General features: G+C 39.7%; 1 protein-coding gene across 1 annotated transcript in view; it reads left to right on the top strand.

Moving 5' to 3' along the window:
* The window catches only part of LOC146698470 (dynein axonemal heavy chain 11), a 40,606-nt gene extending 19,611 nt beyond the window's left edge, over nt 1–20,995 (top strand). The window contains exons 49-82 of the mRNA XM_085473586.1: nt 577–816; nt 895–1,056; nt 1,160–1,353; nt 1,471–1,633; nt 2,043–2,166; nt 2,376–2,518; nt 3,420–3,581; nt 6,725–6,958; nt 7,117–7,263; nt 7,377–7,490; nt 7,575–7,718; nt 8,184–8,366; nt 8,494–8,595; nt 8,695–8,829; nt 10,099–10,272; nt 10,381–10,616; nt 10,754–10,876; nt 14,337–14,541; nt 14,661–14,825; nt 15,020–15,160; nt 15,334–15,504; nt 15,913–16,035; nt 16,131–16,324; nt 16,402–16,550; nt 16,631–16,758; nt 17,048–17,275; nt 17,361–17,552; nt 18,554–18,682; nt 19,215–19,457; nt 19,557–19,739; nt 19,819–19,934; nt 20,062–20,174; nt 20,261–20,401; nt 20,544–20,995. Coding sequence (XP_085329712.1) covers nt 577–816; nt 895–1,056; nt 1,160–1,353; nt 1,471–1,633; nt 2,043–2,166; nt 2,376–2,518; nt 3,420–3,581; nt 6,725–6,958; nt 7,117–7,263; nt 7,377–7,490; nt 7,575–7,718; nt 8,184–8,366; nt 8,494–8,595; nt 8,695–8,829; nt 10,099–10,272; nt 10,381–10,616; nt 10,754–10,876; nt 14,337–14,541; nt 14,661–14,825; nt 15,020–15,160; nt 15,334–15,504; nt 15,913–16,035; nt 16,131–16,324; nt 16,402–16,550; nt 16,631–16,758; nt 17,048–17,275; nt 17,361–17,552; nt 18,554–18,682; nt 19,215–19,457; nt 19,557–19,739; nt 19,819–19,934; nt 20,062–20,174; nt 20,261–20,401; nt 20,544–20,791 — 5,649 coding nt within the window. The 3' untranslated portion in view covers nt 20,792–20,995. The remainder of the gene's footprint in view (nt 1–576; nt 817–894; nt 1,057–1,159; nt 1,354–1,470; nt 1,634–2,042; nt 2,167–2,375; nt 2,519–3,419; nt 3,582–6,724; nt 6,959–7,116; nt 7,264–7,376; nt 7,491–7,574; nt 7,719–8,183; nt 8,367–8,493; nt 8,596–8,694; nt 8,830–10,098; nt 10,273–10,380; nt 10,617–10,753; nt 10,877–14,336; nt 14,542–14,660; nt 14,826–15,019; nt 15,161–15,333; nt 15,505–15,912; nt 16,036–16,130; nt 16,325–16,401; nt 16,551–16,630; nt 16,759–17,047; nt 17,276–17,360; nt 17,553–18,553; nt 18,683–19,214; nt 19,458–19,556; nt 19,740–19,818; nt 19,935–20,061; nt 20,175–20,260; nt 20,402–20,543) is intronic.
* Nucleotides 20,996–24,170: the final 3,175 nt, after the last annotated feature.

Raw genomic sequence — 24,170 nt, 5'->3', positions numbered from 1 at the left:
ATGTGCAATAATGCACAAATCCTGCATTATCATGCTTTTTTCATTGCTTTCTAATCTTCAGAAACTGTTTTGAACCTAATTTTAAATGTTGATAAATTTAATCTCCTGAGACCCTACATGCTCATATGGGGACATTACATCTGCACCTTTTACTTTATTCTGACATACAGTGTTTTATATTTGTTACTTACTTTTATACTTTGTTAAGCAATGGCAATTTTATTTACTTATTCTGTAAAATTAGCCCATTGTCACCACATCACAAATGTTAAAAAAAGTATGTAACAAAGTTTGTTTGTTTACTCAAATAAGAGCTCGATTTCAACAGTGCTTTATATTGTGAAGATATTATGGGGGTTCTATTTTATTGGTGTGGGACTTCATACCACTACTTAATACATACTACTGCTACTACAAAGAAAACACAATATGTGTCAAGAATGATTGCTACTTCTACATTCATACATTTGTCACAGTGTTTGGTGTTTAACAGAGCCCATTTCTAAGCAAGATGTTATCTATACACATATATACTAAACACATTTTGCAATTTTTGTGTGCCTTTGCTCTCTACAGAGGCATTTCTCTGTGTTTGCAGTGAACTTTCCTCCATGTGATGCTCAGAGGTCGATCTTCAGTCAGATCCTGTGTAGTCATCTGAAGCAGCAGCTCTTCAGTCCCCTTGTTCAGAGTAGTGCTGCAGCTGTCATTCAGGCAGCCATAACTCTTCACCACAAGATGGTTCATAATTTTCTGCCCACAGCCATCAAGTTTCACTACACGTTTAATCTTCGAGATCTGTCAAATGTCTTTCAGGTATTGCCCATAGTAAACACTCATACAACTTGACTTGTGTATTAAAAGTAAAATATTAATATGATATGTGAAATTAAGGGCATCCTCTTCTCTGGACCTGAGAATGTGAAAGACAGCGCTGACCTGGCACAGTTGTGGCTCCACGAGTCCTGCAGAGTATACTCAGACAGACTGGTAGATCTAAAGGACCTGCAGCTTTTTCAGAAGTTCCAGTTGGAGACTATGCAAGAATGTTTTGAGGTGCAAAGCAGCTTTTGAGAAACAGAATAAACTGCTGCTTTTCATCATCACATAAAAACTTTACCCATTATTATTACTATGCCTGTTTCCTGTTTTCTTCTAGGGACTGGAGAATATAAAGGTGAAAAAGCAGCCCCTCCTTTATTGCCACTTTGCCCAGATGGGTGAGAAAGCCTCCTATACCCCTGTCACAGACTGGTCTGCACTCAGCACCATCCTCACGGATGCCCTGGAAAGCTACAATGAGATTCATCCAGCCATGAACCTAGTGTTGTTTGAAGATGCCATGCAACATGTGTAAGTGGAGCTGGTTTCCATATAAATATCATAGTTATAATAAAACTATGTCATACTGGAAAAATAATATGATGTAAATATAATTAGAACTATAATGAAGAGATGTGTTATTGCCAGCTGCCACATCAGTCGTATCTTGGAAACTCCAAGAGGTCATGGCTTACTGGTCGGAGTCGGGGGCAGTGGGAAGCAAAGCCTGACTCGTCTGGCTGCCTACCTATCCTCTGTGGAAGTCTTCCAAATTATTCTGAGTAAAGGTTACACAGTCCAGGACTTCAAGGTAAATACTTGGTGACAGATTAGAGCCAAGAACATGAACCACTGTTTGACTTTCACAGGTTATGAAAATGTAGAGGAAAAAACGTTCTTTAAATCAAGGTGCCTTTAAAGAATACCCAGATGAGCTTTCCTTCTCGCCGAATGCAGCATATTGATATAATTCAGTTTTGCTGAGATCCTCCAGTGATGCATAAAATAATTGTCAGATACTATTAAAAGACACTGGGCAATATTTTAATACATTATTGATGAGGTAAGCCTATCAATTTATCATTTAAAAGCCTCTTAAAAAATCAAAGTGTTAATCATGGGATTTTAGATATCCAATTGATGAATTTATTGAACAGTTTGATCTTCATGCCACTCAATATGAATATTATCCATTCATGGCCTGTGTGGTTTTTGTGTAGATGGATTTGGCCGGTTTGTTCCTGAAGGCTGGAGTGCAGAACAAGCGTGTGGCTTTGCTCCTGAGTGACGCACAAATATCCGATGACCGGTTTCTGGTCATTATTAATGACTTTCTGGCATCAGGTCAGACCCAAACTCCAAATTAATTTACACTGTGTTGTTTCATCTGTTCACCTGACTCATATACCTGTTCGGTATATGTAGCATTTTTTCTTTATGATTGTGAAGTACAATCATACTTCAAATGCATTCAGCCTCTAAGATTGTTCTGTTCTGAATATCCATCATTAGCATTTGCTAGTCTGTAATAATGACTGTGTTTTGCTGTACAGGGGAAGTTCCTGAGGTTTTCAGTGAGGAGGAGATTGAAAGTATTGTGTCTGGGGTGAGAGCTGATGTGCGAGGCCTTGGTCTTCTGGACAACAGGGAAAACTGTTGGAAATTTTTCACAGATCGAGTGGGACTACAGCTCAAGGTTTAGTCTTTCAGATTTCGTATGTTTTTTTTAATCCACCAATGCATTTAAATTTAACATGTTCTGTTAGAGTTTTAATGGTAATCTGTCTTCTACAACAACAACTACCCCCTGATCCTTTAAAAGGTTCCAGTTATGCACTGAAGGCTGACATTAAAAAGTGAGATTATTAGCTCTGGATGAATTCAGGGCTGAAAATACACTGCATGAATTGAGTGCCCGGATCCCGAAGAACATCTGGAATAACCTCTCTCTTTTCTCATTTCAATTTTATTATAAGCTGTTAAAAAGTAAGAATTGAAATGTTTCATTTTTGCCCTGTCTTCGTCCCCAAAACACCCGGATCCCAATCTGGATCAGGATTGACTCCAAAAGTTAATCACCTCCAGGCTGGGTCAAATCCTACTACTGGTAAATTTATCATGCAAATCCATTCATAACTTTTAGAGAAATTCTGCTACCAAACAAACAAACTAAAATAAAGAGAAATTCTTACACATACATTAGATTTGAGCTGGGGAAATTAAAAGCACAGCTGCTGTTTAATATTACTAAATATGTTTAACAAGCTGAATTAACCAAGCCTGACAAAGTGGGGGGGTTAAAAGGAAGGAAATTCTTTTCTCAGTCACTACACATGTATGCCATCCAGCTAGTGTTTGCGCCAGGGCCTCTGGTAGCGTCACCGTCTGCTCCAGCCAACTGGGAATGTAGCTCCTGTCTATGTGCCAAGGTGTTGAAAGTGGGGGCCCAGGCTGCTGCCAGTTTCCCTTTGGAGATGCATCATTTCAATGTCTGTGACCTGTGTTGATTTTCCTACGTGTACTCTTTGATGAAGTGTGTTTCTACTAATCTTTTAGTGCACATGGTAGACTTTCTCTCTTTGCTTTCTTCTTTGCAGGTAGTCCTGTGTTTCTCTCCTGTGGGCAGTGTTCTGCAGGTTAGGGCTCGTCACTTTCCAGCCCTCATCAACTCCACAATCATCGACTGGTTTTATTCTTGGACCCCTGAAGCTCTGCAGTCAGTCAGCTACAGGTTCATCCAAGAAGTTGAAGGCATTGAGGTCAGGCTTTTGAACTCAAGAACAATATCTCATAATGTCTTATAACTTAACGGTCATATTCTGTACAACACAACATGTGCCAAATTACTAAAAAAAACAATATCAGCTGTCAGATATGTATGCAGCTGGTACTGTATCTTGCCTAGGTTTGTCATGTACCCTGATATTCGGGACTCAGTTGGACTTTAATGAACACCTTGTAATTATTGCTGTGCAGCTGGATTAAGTTTTCCATGGATCCTTCATCATTAGTTCTCTTCTGAGGTTCTGACAAATTGCCGAACACATGCCTGGGGACACTCAGTGAGTGCAGCATATCATTGTTTTCCATCATGGCAGTGGAATGATCACAACCCAGACTCATTTATGTTAATGAGAGAAGAGTGATTAAGCACATAACGACCCTCTAAGGTGGCACAGCTGTCACAACCAGGAAGCGTCATCACATATGTGAACATGTGCCAGACCATTACTTTCCACTCTTGAGTGTTGTGCATGTTCATGTGCAGGCGTGTCTTGTTGTAATAGTAGCTGTAGTGCTTAGAAGTTGTGTGATGATGATGATGACGATGATTAGGGTAGGGGTGCAACGATACACAAAATTCACGGTTCGGTTCGGTTCGATACTTTGGTGTCACGGTTCGATATTTTTTCGATACAAAAAAATGTTCATGCATTTTTAATTTGTCATTTATTAAAATTATAAATATATATTTTAACTCAAAAGTACAGTTTTTAAATTTAACCCTAACCCTTGTGCGTGTTTTTTATTTTGACAGCGAATGCGCACCTGCGGACCACTTATGTGCAGCCCTGGTTATTTAGCTCATCATATCGCAGCCACAGAAATTCTTTTGTCCATGAAACCATAAAGATGCACTTTCTTTTTGCCTTATAGTCTGATTTGTCATAACTTCTCCGTTTTGTGGTAAGCTTTTCTTTGGCTGTCACTTCTTCACCCTGACCTGTCTTATTTGGCTCAGCAGAACTGAAATGCTTTTACACGCTCACTCACATAAGCTCAGCGATTCTCTGCGCGATCAACCTCTCACATGTTTAAGCTTGCTGCGGGAGATTTCACTTGTCATGTTTGCATAGTAAGCTAACGATTAATAAGACGATGTCAGAGGAATTGGTGCACAAATTATCATCACTCACAGATCAGTGCTGTCGCTCTCTATACACAGTTCGCACGATTGCAAAGTGAAAGCAAAAAAACAAGCGCAAATTCAAACGCGATTTCAATATGTCACATATCGACAGTGGCTCACCGATGCCAATGACATAATTACCCAGCTACATTTCTGAAAGAATGCAAAAGCATTGACATATATTTTTCCTACAATAGCCCGACGGGCAGGGAAGAGAAAGATTTTGGTAGCCCGACTGAAAAAATCGCTAGCTCCAGGACGTCGGGCTAGCGATATTGCAAGCCCTGTATCTGATTGAGGAATCACTCATCTTTGGAAAAGAGAGTTTATTACAGAGAAATGGCTCTTTCCAAAATAAAAGCTATACTATCCGCTTCTTCTGGGCTATATTCTCAGCAGCATAAGGAGAATCATGTGCTAACAGCTGTCTAAATGACTCGGCTAAAGTTAGTAGCATGCTTGCTTTTTTTTGTCTGCTTCCACTTGTCTTTGCACTAGGATGATGTCGGCGTAAATGTGCAGTCATATTCGTTGTGTTCCCACTAGTGCTTTCAGGTTAATCTCGTTGAAATGACCTTAACGCCACAACACGGCAAATCTCCGTTAACGAGCTACCGCCGATCGCTCCGTGCATGGGGCTAGACGGCCAACACGTTAACGAGCTAACTGCGCTAACACACTAGTTCACACCAATGTAATTGAGCATTGCATGGCACATCCAACATACTGTTTTACTTTAGTCCATGACTCGCTTACCTTCAGGGTCATACGTCACATGAAAACCAAAATAATTCCAAACGCCAGATCTGAATGAGGTTCAATTTGCCTGTTGCAAGTAGAGCTTAACTTCTGTCTCGCTAGCTTGCCCTGCGCTCTTCCTTCTGACTATGCTGTCTGTGTTGAGCGCTCAGTGGATCTGCGCTGGACAGTGCAGCCTAGGCGGAGTAGTCGAACACAGATTCACTGAGCGCTCAACACAGACAGCATCGTCAGAAGGAAAATTGATAAAATAAATTACAAATGTTGTATTGTTCGATACATATGCGTACCGAACCGAAAGCACTGTATCGAACGGTTCAATATCGATACGAATATCGTTGCACCCCTAGATTAGGGGATGTTGCAGCTGTAGTAGATTCGTGCACAAGGGTGGAGGTAGGACTAAAGTTCTCCTGTAACCAAAATATATGTATGAGAGCTTAAATAGTATAATCAAATCAAATGAAAAGTATATCTTTATAGGTGCAGAGGAGAAGAAACCAAAAACAATGTGAAACTGTACATGTAAAGTAATTTATTAAACCATTGTTAATGATTGTTTATCTTCTTAAAGAGGCAGGACTGCAAGAAATGAAATGATCATTCATTTAAAGTTAGAAATGCACAACCTGCTAACAGTTGTTACACAAGGCCAATCAGAGAGTTTCTGTCGCATCTCAACAGAGCACAGCACGCTTTGTCAAGTGCATTGTGTCAGATCTTAATTAATAATGATTTTTTCCCTGTGGCTCTGTGATCATTAACAATGGCTTTTTGTGAGTTATGGTCAGGTTTGATCCTTGTATTCTCTGATCATTTGTTTTTGCTTTAATTGATCACTAACTGTGTGATTAATGCAGGCTGTGTGTCATTGTGTGCCGTATGATGAATACCAAGTCAGGATGCAGTATTATGGTCACAGTAGATGGTGTTTATAAAGTTGGAGGCCACCAGATATAATGTAAGCAGTGTGCATGTTTTACAAGCTTGCACGTCAGTGGTCTAAACACATTATTTTCACAGAGGTTTCAAAGCATAATCATTTCTGCTAGCTGCACCTAAATTTCAGATTGAGTAAGTCAGGGCCGGCCAAGTAAGATGGCAAAACTTGTAGATGAATTCAAAATTTATGAAGATAATATTTCAGTTCCCATCAGGCCTGGGATGTTAAACTCCACTCAATCCAGCTCACCCTGTTCGCCCCTCTCCCCCCTTGTCTGCTTATTTTTACAGCCTGCCGTCCAGGAATCCATCAGTCTTTTCATGGCCTATGTTCACACTAGTGTCAACCAGGCAAGTGAAAAATACCAGCGCAATGAGAAGAGGTACAATTACACCACCCCCAAGAGCTTTCTCCAGCAAATCACCCTGTACAGAAACCTTCTGGAGAAAAGCCGGGCTCAGCTTCAGCACAAGATGAACCGACTCGACAGCGGCCTTCAGAAACTCCAAACCACTGCTGCTCAGGTAAATCTTTAATCTGCACTGTAGGCGACTGATTTCTGGGCAAGAGATGTTAGGCTAAGGTAAACAACAAACAGTACTTCCTTTTTTATGCTTTTCCATGACATTAAGTATTTCACATATTGAAGTATTGTGAGTATGTTTCTTTCTTATATATACAGGTTGAAGATCTAAAAGCTAAACTTGCATCCCAAGATGCTGAACTGACCCTTAAAAATGAGAACATCGAAGCTCTGATTGCTAAGATTGGACAGCAAACTGAGAGGGTGAGCAGCAAGAGAGAGGCTGCAGATGTTGAGGCACAAAAGGTGACTAGTCCTGTCACATATTGTATAACACACATTCTTTGGCATTGCACTCTACAGACCACATTGTTAAATAGATGTGTGGAATCCAATTTGTTATGGTTGCTTTTGTGCAGGTTGCTGTGATCCAGGCAGAAATTGCTGTCAAACAGAAGGAGTGTGAAAATGACCTATCCAAGGCAGAGCCGTTACTGGCAGCCGCCACAGCAGCACTGAACACCCTCAACAAGGTACTAGATTTTATCAGACTAGACAGAATTACGTAAAAATTTGCAGTCTTTCTCAATATATAATGTTATATAATATTCTTTCAGGTGAATCTTACTGAGCTGAAGGCCTTTCCAAACCCCCCGGCAGCAGTAATCAATGTAGCAGCAGCTGTGATGGTCCTGCTGGCCCCTCGTGGTCGAGTGCCTAAGGATCGGAGCTGGAAGGCAGCACGGGCCTTCATGGGCAAGGTTAAGCCATCATCATGTCAATTGCATCTGCCTGATTAATGTCAATCTAATTTGTGAGTGGGCCTTGACCCTGGCCCTGCCCAACTCCAGTGCTCACATTACAGCTGGATGGCTCTATGAATTTGCTCACTCACTGTTGGAGCAAGTGTGCAAACCTCCCTCCTCTGCTTCTTGCTTCTGTTAATGCAAGTGTGACTGGAAAACGTTTGGTTTTAATTGCATTTGATTAATTATTTTAGATGCCAGCTTCGGGTATCACTTTTTAAAATTTTTCACCACAGGACTTAATCCTAAGAATTGTTGATGAGAGGAATCAAATATAACCCTCATTTTGTGGGACTTTCTCTTTTGTAGGCAAAGAATTAAAGTGTTTGAAGTGGTTATGATTCGCAAAATGCTCTATTTGTGTTCCATTTTCAGCCTTCATCAAATGCTGTCTCATTTGTTTTGGTTTTTGTGTGTCAGGTGGATGATTTCCTGCAGGCCTTGATGTCGTATGATAAGGAGCACATCCCTGAGTCATGCCTGACTGTGGTGAAACAAGAATATCTGAGAAACCCAGACTTTCACCCTGATCTAGTTTGGACCAAATCTACAGCTGCAGCTGGTCTTTGTGCCTGGACCATTAATATTGTGAGATATTACGAGGTCAGCCATTGCATTCAAATAAACTCTAAGGCAGTTTCTTATGTTTCCTATGAGAAATCTTATTCTTCATTTTAAAGTTGTTTTTTTTTTTCACACATGCTGTATTTATTTTTTATTTATTTTGCAGATCTATTGTGAGGTGATTCCAAAAAGGCATGCCTTGTCACAAGCTAATGCAGAGCTAGAAACAGCAACAGCCAAACTGTTGGCACTTCAAAAGAAGTTGGCAGTGAGTACAATGTTATTCTTACCTAAGTCACTCAGTCTAAATACTGCATTTTCTTTATCGTTTTTAATTTGCATGGCTTCCTTCCTTTTGTTTCTATAGGATCTTGATGCCAGCCTCCAGAACATAACAGCTCAGTATGAAATGGCTACAGCTGAGAAAATCAGTTGTCAGGAGGAGGTGATGCGTACCACCCAGACCATAGAGCTGGCCAACCGACTAGTCAAGGGCTTAATGGTAAACAAGGGGAGATAGAGGAGTTTGGTCGTGTCATTGGGGCTGACCTGGCATACAGTTAACTGTCAATTTGCTGGAGATATGCATGGAGAGGTGCTGGTAATAGAATTGCATCAGTAATCTGGACTGGAAGTTGTTATGTCCTGGCAGGATGGCCTGACAGTTGTGTGAGCAGATCAGGCAAAGGGAGATTTTACAGCCCAGCCCAGCAGCATACCGGGGACTTGTGAGACAGGTAGAGAGGGCTGGACCACTGAAAACGCATGGCTGAACTGGGCAACTGGCTGGCTGAGCAGTTTCCAAATTGAGGAGTGAAGAGAAATGGCAAGAGGTCTACACTAACACTACCCTGTGTCTGTGTGGTAGATGTGTGAGCACTTCTGAGCTTGTCCAAAGAGTAAAAAAATTATTTCTTCAGAAGTTTTTTTTTTAATTATTTGAAAAAGTGCAGATGGGAAATTATGGAATGTGGAGAATATAAATGTCGATAGCTGCATATTTATGTAGCTGGTTTAATATAACATTCAACTTTGCTGCATTCCTTTGCATGTCTTTTTTAGTCAGCCAAATCTTTATCTTTATGGATGCTAATATGAAATAAAATATGGTCATTTCAGTGGCCATTTTGCAAGTTCGACTTCCTTATTCCAGAAAATAAATGCGGTTTGCATGGAACGGTTTGGCTTTTAAGCATATCAAGATAAATGTTTTGTCTTTATGGCATTGACCTGGAAGCAATAGTGTACAGACTAATAAATCAGGCCGTCTATATTTAATCATTAACTTACCTCAAAGCCTCAACAGCTGTTGGAAATTAACAATGTCTCACCCCAGACTGAGTGATATTACAGGCAATCCATAATACATTAGAGTAAAATTATAGTGATTTTTAACTGTCTGAGAATTTATTATGTGACATATTCTAGATCCACAGCCCCTTGTAAGAAAATGCCATGCGTGATTTATTGTTGTAGGCTGTCACAGTCACAGTATTGAAGGTTTAAATGAATGCTAAATTGATGCCGAGTGAATCTACAGCCAAACACCCAGAGTTATTGTAAGGGAATTGCAGTTGTATGCTTTACTGCTTACATCTTCTTAGTTTGCATGATAAATGTGAGCAGTGGGAAGCTGCCTAGGATGCACATAATTCAGAAGCACAGATTGTTTACTTCTTGATGTAAATGGTCATGAGATGGACTGCTCTCTTTGGTATTTTGTGTGTATTTTTTAAAGATGATATTGAAGCTTGCTGTTTGTGTCTTATAGTCAGAGAAGGAGCGCTGGTCCCTGAAAATTGTCCAGTTTGAAAAGCAAAAGAAAACCCTGTGTGGTGATGTGCTCCTCACGTCAGCATTTGTCTCCTACATGGGTTACTTTACCAGCCAGTATCGTGTGGAGCTTTTTAACAACAAGTGGATTCCTTTCCTTAGATCTCTGAATGTAAGCAACATACTTTCACTACCATCCTTCTTTCTCTGAGTCTGAACTGGAGTGCACAGCCACCAGTGCTTGAACCAAAATGACATCATTCCTGTGTTTCTGTTCCAGGTCTCTGTACCCCTGACAGACGGCCTGGATCCAGTCCTCATGCTTACAGATGATGCCACCGTGGCTGCTTGGCATAACCAGGGTCTGCCAAATGATAGGATGTCTATTGAGAACGCGGCCATCCTGACCACCAGTGAGCGTTGGCCACTCATCATCGACCCACAGCAGCAGGGCATCAAGTGGATCAGAAATCAGCTAGCGTCAGAGCTGAGGGTGGTGCAGCTTGGACAGAAAGGGTGAGAAGCGGTAAATTATTGTCAGTTTTGCTGTCACAGTGTGATTGTATTACTCGTGACAGTGAGTGCTCATGAAACTTAAAAATTTGCAGCTCCAGTCATGTTTCTTTTTCTTGTTTTTTTTTCTTTCTATACAGTTGTTTAGATGTGATTGAACAAGCTCTTGTCTTTGGGGAAACTGTCGTGATAGAGAACCTGCCAGAAAAGGTAGACCCGGTTCTGGAGCCTCTACTAGGCAGGAAAACTATTAAACAAGGAAGGTTGGTACTAAAACATGAACAGTACACGTTTAAGCATTTTTTAGCTTGCAAAGATCATTAAAAAAACCCACTACTGCTCTGTTACGTAGCATTGGTGCTGTTGCACGCCAAATAATGCTTTAAATCAATATGCGGTTTTTGCATCACCGTTCCTTCATAAGTCGATATACCCACAACTTGTCCCAATGCATCTGTCGTGTGAGACAATAGAAGCACATTTGCCAGATGGTTGAATCTCACTGAGCTTTGAAGCACCAGTAAGACATGTCTGAATGCATTATTATTGCCTGCTCTTTAGATTATAAATGAATTTTGCGGCACATCGCCTGAATCCCTGAGGCCAACGTATTGATTGGCCCCTCAAGACTGGTGATGGATGTATATTTGTGTGTTCATATTCTTTAGGTGCAATGAATATTGAACAGCTTAGCCTAAGCGTAAAGGCTGAATTCGGCACAGTCATGGTTATGTAAAAAGACTCCTGTCTCCTACAGAAAAATGGCATCTAACATAATAAATTCATAAGTCGTCTATCACCATGAAAGACTCAAGTCAGCTTCAGTAACCTAACTAAACACTGTAACTGTAGGTGGTTTGCTCGTATTTGTCTCCATACTGTACCTTTAGAGCAATTGTGGACTAATTTATACATTTACACTACATTTGGATTTCTTTTAACCAGAGTGGGGTCATATTTGTGAATTATATCATTAAGTTTGTCAAATAGTGCTGCTATTTAAATTTATTTACTGAAAATGAAAAATTAATATCATATAAAGAAAATGTATATCATAGTGTCCTAAACAATACAGTGTCTTTATAGTCATGGTTAGAGTTACTTTCAAGTACTATAACAACTCTCACACACAAACAGGACTCACATCCAACAATAAATCCACTAAGTTAGACCCTCGATTCCAGCCCAACTAGTGGTGGCAGATGGCTGCCCCTCCGGGAACCTGGTTCTGAATCTGATTCAGAATCAGAATACTTTATTAATCCCTAAGGAAATTATGTGAGTTCTGCAGGAGGTGTCTTCCTGTTAAAGGGGTGTTTTTCTTTTCCACTGTTGCCAAAGTGCTAGCTCATAAGGGTTTTTCTGATTGTTGCAGTTTTCTCTGTTTTCTTTGTATTCTTGTAGGGTCGCTGCCTACATTACAATATAAAGCATCTTGAGGCAACTGATGTTGTGATTTGGAGCTATATAAATAAAACTGAATTGAATATAATAAGTATAATAGGTATTGCTTTATTGTATGTGTGAAGCACTGGAGACAAGTGAACTGTTTAGTTCTTAAATTAATTACTGATTTGTCTGGTCTTGCTGCATTCTAGCAGTCTTGGCTTAGTCAAGCTTTTCCTTGATGAACAGATGTGCCTTATTGGCTGTAGTGTGAATCTGTTTTAAGCATACAAAGCAAGAAATGCATATTTCACTGAAATTTGTTAATTTTTGTGGGGGTTTTTTTTTGTTTGTTTGTTTTTGTTTGTTTTTTGTTTTTTGTTAAACATTTGGATGTTTATATCTTTGGCTTGGTGTTGTAATAGTCCTTAGTTTGAAAGTGATGGATCTAGCTTCCAGGTCTGAAAAGTGAGCTAGTGTTGGAGTTTTTTCTAATGGCCAGCAGCAAGTGAACTTCTGGTTGGAAAAGAAGAAAATATCCACTTGTATAAAATTACCCTCTGGTTCCTTTGGTCTGTAACCTCAGTAAACACCTTCCTGATGAATTTACGAGCTGAATGTGACACAACATCAAGTAAATTTGGTAAATTATGGTCCCCATTAGAGTCAAAGAGGAGGATAAAGCAGGATATTATAATAGGTCGCTACAATATGTGTGTGCACTATGTTCAGTTTCTCATTTAGTTCCACCTCTCCTCTCCGTCTTGTGTAGTTTCAGAAAATCAATATGCAGAGAGCAAAAATGTCAAGTCCAAGGCTTTACAATCGGAGTTTACTAACTTGTGTGTGTCATCAAAGTGGTTACATCCATTTTTAAATATAGAATTTCTTTACTCAGTAATGATGTTTTACATAAAACATTATAACTATATAATTTCTGGCATAAACATAATAATATACACAACCTCATAATAAATAAAATCATTATAAAATTAGTACTTACTAATATTAGCAACTATTATTAGTAATCACCAGAGTTTAATTAATTAACAATTTAATGTTTGTAAGCAATGGCTATTCTAAAAAGCCACCAATTAAGTTAATATCAATTTGAAGCAGTCAAATCTTTTTGCAAAATCATCGCCCCTGGGAATTCTTTTGGCGGTGATACTCGTGCATTTGTAGTTCACTAATAATTAAGCTTTGTTACGACGATATGGTGACTTTTTATGGTGGTCATTATTATTATTATTATTATTATTATTATTATTAAAAAAAGGACAACTCTCTCTGATTTCAAACTCGGTTTTTCAAACACGACCACTATTCTGGTGAAAATTTCCAAACCACTGGTGTCACTAAAGTAGCTGCTCTGCAAATACCTCAGTTACCAAAGAAAAATACAGTAAATTCCATAAACTGGACAAGCAACAGCAGAATAAATAGAAAATACGACATATTGACGTCCTGCTTTGATCTCCTACTCAGAAATGTTTACATCTTTCTTGCTCTGATATTTGTAAGACCATGAATATTGAATATTCGGGCGAATGTTCATCGAGCGTCTTTTGAAGCCCTGTCTGTCCAGGCGTAACAATTCATCATAGTAAATCTGATTATAAGTTTATCCCTTGTAGATGACCCACACGCTTGTTTCTGTCGATGATTAATACAACCTGCTGGGGCGGCCATGATGGATCTCGTAGGTCTCCACAGCTGAAGTTCATTAATAATTGGAATGTTGTAGAGTGTGAAGTAATGAATACTAATTATTCCTTTCATGGCTGACGGAAGACTACAAGCCAATCCATCAGCAAGGACTTTAATTTGGTGGAGTAATGGTTCTATCAATAGTACATTAATTCTGGCTTGTGAAGATATAGAGTTGAACCAGACCCAGGCCATGAGGAACCTGTGCCATAAAAATTGGGGCCTTGCCTGACATCCAAGGGGTAATTAGAGATAAATGAAAAGCCACCAGGTTCGTCAAGCCACTGCTAATTTAATTGAAATGCAGGAACAGATAAATATTGGCTGGTGCCATGATAATCTTTCATATTTACTCAAGAATATTTGTCTATAGGGTAAGTGACATTTGGAGCCAAACTAAAGTTGTAGGGCAAAAACAGAAGTGCAGTTCAGACCATCTTCATCATAATCATGGCTTGCTTTTTTTAAGTACACTTCCTGCCAGGTAACAAGTCTAACAAGGGGGTACGATACCAGGCTGTCTTCTTTTTATCACTTACTTCTATAATCTAAATAACCAACATGCTGTTGAGGCCTCATTGTCCTTCAGATTAAATAAATAAAAATATTTGTGGTCCTATTATCCAGGTACATTCTAATTGGAGGCAAGGAGTGCACTTACAACAGTAATTTTAAACTCATTCTTCACACCAAGTTGGCCAATCCACATTTCCCTCCTGAGCTCCAGGCCCAGACCACCCTGATCAACTTCACCGTGACTCCTAAGGGCCTGGAGGAGCAGCTGCTGGGACAGGTAGTCTCTCGGGAGAGACCTGATTTGGAGGAACTAAAGGTAATCCACAGATGAAAGTTACATTCTTTTTCGAGTAAAGCATTTTGTCTACATGATAATCCTTAATACCTGATAGGAAAAATGTGCAGTTTTGAACTGTTCTGAGTACATTTTCCAAGACGAAGCTGACCACGCAGCAGAACCACTTCAAGATTGAGCTGAGAAGGTTTGAAGATGACCTGCTGAATCGCCTCTCTGCAGCCCATGGTAATTTTCTAGGGGATATTTTTCTGGTGGAGCAACTTGAGAATACCAAGACTACAGCCGCTCACATTCAATGCAAGGTAAGGCTATTTTTCTTTTTGTTGTTTTTTTTGTCACTCGGTTGTTTTTTTTTTTTTTGAATGTCATAAACAGCAAGCACCTCATTTTATTGCATTAGCTGCAAATGATGTGTAGTTAGGAATAAGTGTAATGAGAGGGTTTTGGAGCATGACTGAGAGCCTAATAGCTCATTTTGTGCAATTGGAACTCACAGGTGGCGGAGGCCAGAGAGAACGAGAGAAAGATCAACGAGGCTCGAGAACTATACCGCCCAGCAGCTGAGAGAGCATCGCTCCTCTTCTTTATCATCGACAACCTCAGCAAGATTAACCTGATGTACCAGTTTTCTCTCAAGGTGAAACCTTTACCCCTGAAGTGCTCTTAGAGGACAGATATTGCTTTGTGGTTTTTGCAATTATTATTTATCTTTATGTAAAAATGAGCTTAAACATGTCCCTCTATACCAGATGTCAGTCCAAAAAAACTTGTTTGCATACACATGGTGTCCTCGTTTTTGTTGCATTCCAGACCTTTAACTCGGTGTTTAATAAAGCAATGGAGCGTGCCGAATGGGATGAGGATGTGAGGACCAGAGTCTGCTCCCTCAGTGAGGCCATCACCTATTCTGTATTCCTGTACACCAGCCAGGGCCTGTTTGAGAGAGACAAGTTAACCTTCTTGTCACACACTGCCTTCCAGGTGAGGGACTCAGGACCGCCTCAGAGGTGGGGCCTCCTGTCATCCTCATCAATCAAAGTACTTTTCTTCCCCCACATTAACTTCAATTAAAAGCAGTCAGGAATACCATACGCTGCTATTGATTACCTCTCACACCTTGCACCGTGGCTGCTGCTCACACAGTTGGTTCTGACAAGGGGGCTGGTTCTGATGGCATAATGCAATTATCTGTCATTGCACCAACTGTTTTCATCTTGGAAACTGTGGCACTCTGAAGGCTGTCCTTCATGTGGCTATTTCACATTCAGAGGCCTGTAAAAGTTTACCCAGCACCATTTCCTGAGTTTTCCCATTTTTATTTCAGTAGCCGTGGAAATTCTATCAATAACAGAGAGCTCATAATAAACTGCTTTTGGTACTTCTCCTCAGATTCAGCTCAAGGAGAAACTGATTGATATGCAGGAATTAGACTTCTTGCTGCGCTATCCCATGGAGGCAAGCAAAGTTAGTCCAGTGCCGTTCCTCTCTATGTCTGCCTGGGGGGCTATTAAGGTACAGTAAATATTAAGATGACACATTCGACAAATGAAAAGTTCATATTTTCACTCTTTTTAAATGAAGTATCAATGTGTGTTTCTTTGTTGCAGACAATTTCTACAATTGAGGGCTTCAGTGGACTTGACAGAGACATAGAGAGCTCACCGAATCGCTGGAGGAAGATAGTTGAGTCCAGCTGTCCTGAAAATGAAAGGCTTCCTCAAGACTGGAAGAATACGAATTCCCTCCAGAGGCTGATTATCCTGAGAGCTCTTCGCCCTGATCGGATGACCTACACACTAAGGTGAGTAAACTCACTAAAGCACATTTGTGTTTCTAGTTATTGTACACAACTGAGCTTTTGATGATGTCTCCTGGCAGGAAATTTGTAGAGGAAAGCATGGGAGCTAAGTATGTGGACAGTGCCAGGCTGGAATTTGAGAGGCTGTTTGAAGACAGCGGTCCCTCAACACCTGTGTTCTTCATCCTCTCACCTGGAGTGGATCCACTCAGAGATGTAGAGAAACTTGGTATGATGTATATTCTTTGTTAGTTACAAATCCTGTATTGTTATTTATGCTCAGATTTTCAAAATTGTCTTTGTGTGCAGGTTTAAAACTGGGATTTTCCATTGACCAGGGAACTTTGCACAATGTGTCCCTGGGACAGGGACAAGAGATAATGGCTGAGAGGGTTCTCAAAAATGCCTCTAAACATGGACACTGGGTCATTTTGCAGGTAGGGAATCCTATTATTCAATGACTGCAGCAGTTCCAGTTGGCTTATAAAGCACCTAATGATATTATCTAACCCCCGGAGCAGGGGAAATAAATTTGGTTCAATAAAAACCATAATTGCCTAGATCAGCTCACTAAATGGCTCCTTTAAGGCAAAGTCTGTAGCCAAGTAAATCAGTGGTTTCAGATCAGAACACAGAGAGACAGTTTTCATGGCATTTACTATGAAATAAAATTTACGCACAAATTCTATCAACCTGTTACATATTCTACTTTATTTTGATGCTCAGAATGTACACCTGGTGGCTCAGTGGCTGCCCTCTTTGGATGCTCTTCTGGAGACAACAGCCGTGGACAGTAACCCCAGCTATCGGGTTTTCATCACCGGAGAACCCGCGCCATGTCCTGAGCAGCATGTAATCCCCAGAGGCATATTGGAAAATGCCATCAAAATCACCAACGAGCCACCCACTGGAATGAATGCCAGCTTGCACGCAGCCCTCGGCAACTTCAGCCAGGTAAAATGGAAAATATGCTTTATTTCTAATATGCTTCGACTGTAGTAGTCACTGAAATCTTCACTTGTTTTCTTTCTCCTTTCAGGACACTCTGGATATGTGCTCCAGAGAACAAGAGTTCAACTCGATGCTCTTCTCCCTCTGCTTTTTTCATTCCTGTGTAACGGAGCGCCGTAAATTTGGCCCACAAGGGTGGAATAACAACTACCCCTTCAGCACGGGGGACCTAACAATCTCAGCTAATGTCTTGTACAACTACTTAGAGACCAACACAAAAGTATGTTTAGCACTATTTTCTACAGCTAAACTGACATTTTAAGTTTTATTTATTTTAATTTAGCATTTCGATTACTGTAATACAACTTTTAATTTGTTTTTGCAGCTACCTTCTTTGCCGGCTAAATTTATAATGATAATGGTACTTAGCATTGGCATTTCTAACAGACAGTAATGTTGAATTACTGCAGTGTCTCCAATTACTTATTGAAATCTTTTGTCCCACTGTTATTTGTGAAAAATGTTCATTCCCATCTTTTTTTATTCCACATTTCTTCTCTTATAACTATGAACACGCAACCTGTAATTTAGCTTTATTTCACATAGACAAAAAATCCATTCTTAAGGTGCTGCTCCCCTCACAACTGCTAATGCATTGCTCTTAGGACTCCTATTACTCTGGTCATAACCAATTATGTCTCCCAGGTATTCTGCCCTCCAAAAACGAATGTCCTTCATTATGTTAACCAAACAGTAACCTGTATGTGCGTATACAGAGAATTCATTAGGAGGGCAATGAAGCGTTATCCTAAATGTAATTACATGCAGCCAATGTGACAGTTCACAACGCTACATAAGTGATCACTGCAATTAGAGCTGATGAAGGAAGCAATTTGCAAAACAATACAGGTACAAATGATTGTGAACCTACAGCTTTTGTAATTTGTTATGAATCACAGCTTCTTTTCTTCCTCCTTCACCCTCACGGATCACAATCTCCCGCTGTGGAAAAGACTCTTCTGTCGCACTTCAGATCAGTGTGTATAAGAAACATAATTTTGCTATATTTCCCTACTGTTGTCATTATGAAAAGTAGCCTATCTCGGAGGTTGTTTGCTTGAAGTTTGAAAACAAAAAAAATTTTTTTTTTTATCAGGAAAATAGAAACATGTCTCTATAAGAGAACAAAAATGAACCCTGGGAATAATTTTAATAAACCTACCACAATGCATTCGTGTCTTATATTTGCAATATGATTTTAGTCAATAACATCTATTGCAGTTCATGCAGGTGCCTTGGGAGGACTTGTGTTATCTGTTTGGAGAGATCATGTATGGAGGACACATTACTGATGTCTGGGATAGAAGACTGTGTAAAACTTACCTGCAGGAATTTATGCATCCTAAAATGGTAAGGCAGAGGTGATGTAGCCTAATTTGTTCACATCTTCTTTATTTTTTTTTTTTTTTTTTTTTTTTTATAAACAAAAGTGTCACTTTTGAAATGTATTTCACTTCATTTAATAACATCTGCTCATTATTTAGGTACAAACTTTTATCTGGAGTTGTGTTCAATTTTATGATGACAGGCTAATCCATAGCTGTGTAGCTGTTTTGAGTTGTTGTCAAGGTAAAGGGTGCCCCCTGGGGGTGAAATACTAAACTGCAGTTTTGCATGTAATACCAGTCTAGGTTTTCTGTTTCTTTAGACATTGTGCTTTTTTGACAGATACTATTAAGGGTTTATTTCATATATTTTTTCTTTTGAAGATTTCTCTTCCAGTACTTTTTCCTGAATCTGCATTTTGAAGAATGTTTTGTTGTGCCTGCAAGAAAAGACTTGCACTTGTATATTGTCCATGATATTAAAATATAAAATACATGCTTAGCTTTTTTTAATTTAAATTTTTTTGGTCTTTGTGTTATGAATTTTCAATTCCTAGTTTGAAATGGATCTCTCTCTGTGTCCGGGGTTCCTGTCTCCTCCGTTCTTGGACTACACTGGTTACCACCACTATATTGACGAACATCTCCCCTCCGAGAATCCCACTTTGTATGGTCTCCATCCAAATGCTGAGCTTGAGTGCCTCACTGTCACCTCAGACAACCTCTTAAAGGCTCTGTTGGAACTGCAGCCACAGAACTCTTCCAGAGGAGAGGGAGCAGCTCAGAGCACAGAGGAGAAGGTCTGCATGCAGAAAGAATCATTATGGGGGAGGGAAAAAAAACTGCTGAGGGTGCAGGGACCTGTCTATATCACTATCCCAGTTTATTGTATTTCTTAGGTCACGTCAATAATTGAAGACATCCTTGACAAGCTTCCTGAGGAGTATAACATGGCAGAGATTATGGCAAAGACAACAGAGCGAAACCCGTACACCTTAGTTTGCTTTCAGGAGTGTGAGCGCATGAATCTTCTGTTAGTTGAGATAAAGAAGTCCCTTCATGAGCTGGATCTTGGTCTGAAGGTACCATAAACACAGTGACTGCCAGCAAGGTGCTTTACTGTTATTATTGTAGCATTAAAAAGCATTTCTCTGTCCACAGGGCGAACTCACTTTCTCCTCCAGGATGGAGAATCTGCAGTCTGCACTGTTCATGGAGCAGGTCCCAGACTCCTGGGCCAGACTGGCTTATTCCTCCACTAAAACACTGGCACAGTGGTAACTTATGAGTCAACCTATTATATGCTAATTTTTCTTACTTCTTAAATAATCCCTTATAGGCACACTCTAAAAGCTTCTATTAATGATCTTCCTAGTTTTTTATTAACAATTATTTATTCTTTAGGTTGAATGATCTAATGTGTAGCTGCCACGAGCTCGACAGCTGGACTCAAGATTTTGTCCTACCTGCAGTTGTTTGGCTTTCGGGGCTCTTTAACCCTCAGTCCTTTCTTACCGGTGAGGACTAAACGAAGACAACGATTAATATTGCCATATGTGCACCGGTAGAACCAGAAATATTAACATAGAGTCATATTTTACAGCTGTGCTGCAGAGTATTGCTCGCAAAAACAAGTGGCCCCTGGACAAGATGACCCTGAGCGTGGATGTAACAAAGAAAATGAAGGACGACTTTGGGCATCCTCCACGGGAAGGAGCCTACATCCACGGACTCTTCATGGAAGGTCGGAATAATTAACCCAGCAGTAGATCCTGCTATACTCAAATTATATAGATTTTTCACAGTATTTTGCTTCCTGTGTCTTGGTAAAATTATTGTCTTGTAAGTATAATTGGTCAAACCCACAGTGCAACATGTGTCTTTAGGAGCACGTTGGGACACTCAGGCTGGAGTCATCTCTGAGGCGGTTTTGAGAGAACTGACGCCGGCCATGCCTGTGCTGTATGTTAGAGCTGTGCCCACAGAGGAGCGGGACATCAGTAACACTTTTGAGTGTCCAGTGTACCGCACCAAGCAGCGTGGACACACTTATGTGTGGACCCTCCGCCTCCGAACCAAACAGCCAGCTACCAAGTGGATTGTAGCTGGAGTGGCTTTGTTGCTGTCTGTGTGAAATTCAGTATTCAAGTATTACTGCAGTGTAAGAGCAGTATGTTTTTAAACAGTATTGGATTATGTGTCATTATAGTTTTACCATGTTTAGTTACTTTAACACATTTCTAATCTTGTATTTGTGTTGTCAGTATTTGAGTGTGTATATCCTGCATGTTGTAGATAAAGTAAAGTAAACAAGTAAAAGCAGATAGCCGATGTTAAACCTGTTGTGTTCATGTCCTACACTGTTGAACATCTCCCTTGAGCCTGGGTGTGATTTGTTGGGAGCTTATGTCTCCATTTTAGACCATGTAATTCTGGATGGGGAGCATATTTTATTGGAAGGTCAAGATTAAAAAAGCTCTCTGGCTGCCCTCTACTAACTGAATGATACACAATGCTGTCTGGAGGGGATCCTGGACAGAATTCCCAGGAGATGATGTGCATGGTTGCTATTGACTTTTAAATGAGGTGCATTTGACATTGACCTTTTCTACGGCAGAGGCAGAATACTAACAGACTAGTGTAATTCATTCAGCCAAACTCGTTGGAAAAACCCATTGAAAGACACTGATAGCTTTGTATGAGAAAGCAACACATTAGATTACCCATCCTTTATCTGCCTCCACTCTCTGTTAACATCTGATGAACCTACTATGCGACAAACAAAGCTAAAGAAAGTCATTTTAAGTAGAAGGTTATTGTTTTAAATGGATTTAATCAGGATTAATTGCAAACCGAGAGGACGTTCAGACTAAAGTTTGTAGTTATGGATACATGTCTGGGGTGTTACTATTTATCTGCAGTGATTCACATGATTTAAAGTCTAATGTATGTCAGGGATATGAGGTAGAGTCAAGGTTAAGGCCATGTACTACACTGAGAAAAAACAGATGTGTTAAAGGAGATTTAAAAAAATAAGACAGGTGCCATATTATCTGCTAAAAATAAAATAACATTATGACGCTTAATTTACTGCAACTAAATCGCGGTGTTGTTTCTTTCTGAAGGGGTGGGGGGCGTCAAACTCTTATCTACTCAAATAAGATTTTCTTCAACACTAATAACGGCTGTGCTGCTCCTAATTTCTCCCTGCAGCCAAAGTGGCTGTAGACAGACAAATGGAGGCTGGAGGATTGATTCTGTGTATTGTATTGCACGAGGGGGGGAAATGAAGAACCGTTCTTCCTGTAGTTTCTCTTCATCTGCCTTCTCTTCCTCCCATTAGCACAGCACAGCAACTAGCCAGTCATTTGGCGACAGGGAAATGATACAGTGCTCGTAATGTTTGGGAGGAAATGGCAGGGTACGGGGCCGGGCTCAGCAGGGGTCGTGCCTCAGATAAGGCATGTTAAAGGCCAAGCAGGACACCTGGTTAAAGTCAGAAAGGGCATCTGGGTCACCACTCTGCCTTACAGCACCAAAAGAAGACATTGTGTTTGGTTTTTGTTTTTTTTTGTCTTGAAAAACTCTAAAGGAAAATATGAAATCAAGTCTAGTTTCCTCGCAGTATTATGAACAGCTTTAAAAATGTTATAGTTTATGATGTCAAATGATGTCGCTGCTCTGTGGAGCCTTAAAATAAAAAGCTGCCTATGACCAAATATTTACTTTGACAAATTGTCACTATCTTTTTGTTATATTCATTTTTACATAATGGCATAGGGTTGCAAAGCTGAGATAAAAATGTTATAATTTGTACTGTTTAGTCTGCTACAGAGCAGAAAATTACAAAAGCTTAAAGCCACATTTTAAGCTTTGAATGGTTCAACGTTTGCCTCCAGGACTTACACGTCACTTTCTTGTCCCTTATGAAACAATCCCATACTTTGTTGTCACATTAGGTAATAAACACATAAAAATAAGAAATTTTAAGACCAATCTTTTCCTTTTTGTCCTTTTTCTATATTACGTGCATGTTTTCACTGACTCTCGACGTATGATTCAGCTCTGATCCTTAATTCTTTGTTAAAAACCATTGGTTGTGAGAACTTCGGGAAAAGTTTACTACAAGCACCTTTTCATAATGTGTTAAAGGTAATAAGAACATAGTATAGTGACTTATATGTACTCTATGAAATCTGAAATCCTCAATTTTGTATGTTTGACAAAGTGCTTGAACATGTCAAGTGTAATAACGTTTCACTTCAAGCTGATATCATGCCAAAGTCTGTAACAGTTCGTCCTGCTGTAAGTTTTGTCTTTGGTTAATCACAGCATTGTGGGCCAAAGTATGGCATTAAGGTACTTAAGCAGACTTTTCAGGTATCTGCACCTGACCGGACCATTTATTTTACTGACAACTTTTTACTTTTAGCACAAGCACCTCTACTTTTTACTCCTGAAAAATTCAAAGACTTGTTACTTTACCTTTAATGCATTTGAGGGAGTTATTGATTATTTCGCATCACAGCGCACCTTTCCAACATTAAACCACTTTCAACCCAAATGGAGCGAACAGTAACACTTAAATGACAATCTTATTGGTCTTATGATCCATCATTGGCAGAGGTGCTTCCTGCCACCAGCCAACTGCTTGGGGCCTTCAGCCAGTGAGGGGGAGAGACACCTGAAAAATGTAACTTCCACTTGCGTTAAATTATTTGTTGACGTTGAGATTTAATATTAAGGTAACACTTTATAATACAATCCACAACTAGTTAAATAGAACATCTGTGTGCTGTATTTGGAATTACAATGTAAATGTATTCGCCTACAAATATTTAAAGGTAGGTACACTAGAATAAAAGAAAAATTAAGTTAGACTTGGCTCCATTATTATAAGATCACATAGGCAATTCTTATAGTATTTTTTTTTCTTGTAAGTTGATAAGGGAGAACAGTCCTTATCAAAATTATATTGGTAAAATAAAAAGGACAGTTGAATAACAGAACATTCAATATGTCATTAACATCATGTATACCAAACAGAGAAGTGGCTCCATTATTCCATCCTATAAGGTTACGAAATGGCCCATCACTGTTACACTCTTATTCTAGTGTGCCTGCCTCTAAGTATTTGTAGATAAATACAATTACTTTGTAATTTCAAATAAAATACATTTAATTACAGGGTAATTACACCTTTTTGTCGAAGACTGTATTATATAAAGTTATTAATTAACTTGGCTAGCAGAACTAGTGTCAGCTGTGACATGACTGAGTTGAAGTTCCAGGTTTTTAATTTGCTGGTGTCAGATTATTAATAAGGGTGATGAACACTTGTTGGAGAGACCCAGTTTTGCCCCGGCAGACCCTTGATCTTGATCTGCACTTACTGCATGCGTTTACTGTAGAAAGAGGCAAAAAAAACATAAGCAGGAAATCCAAGTGCAAAGCAAACATTTGTGTCAGAGGGAAATGGAGTCAGTGACCCTATGAGAGAAAACAAAGACACT

Source organism: Copadichromis virginalis, linkage group LG11 (assembly GCF_057382275.1).
Source record: "Copadichromis virginalis isolate Kocher_CV1m ecotype Utaka linkage group LG11, C_Virginalis_male_GT1.1, whole genome shotgun sequence".
NCBI lineage: Eukaryota > Metazoa > Chordata > Actinopteri > Cichliformes > Cichlidae > Copadichromis > Copadichromis virginalis.
Note: the sequence above shows the minus strand (reverse complement) of the source record. Positions and strands in the feature narration are given on the sequence as shown.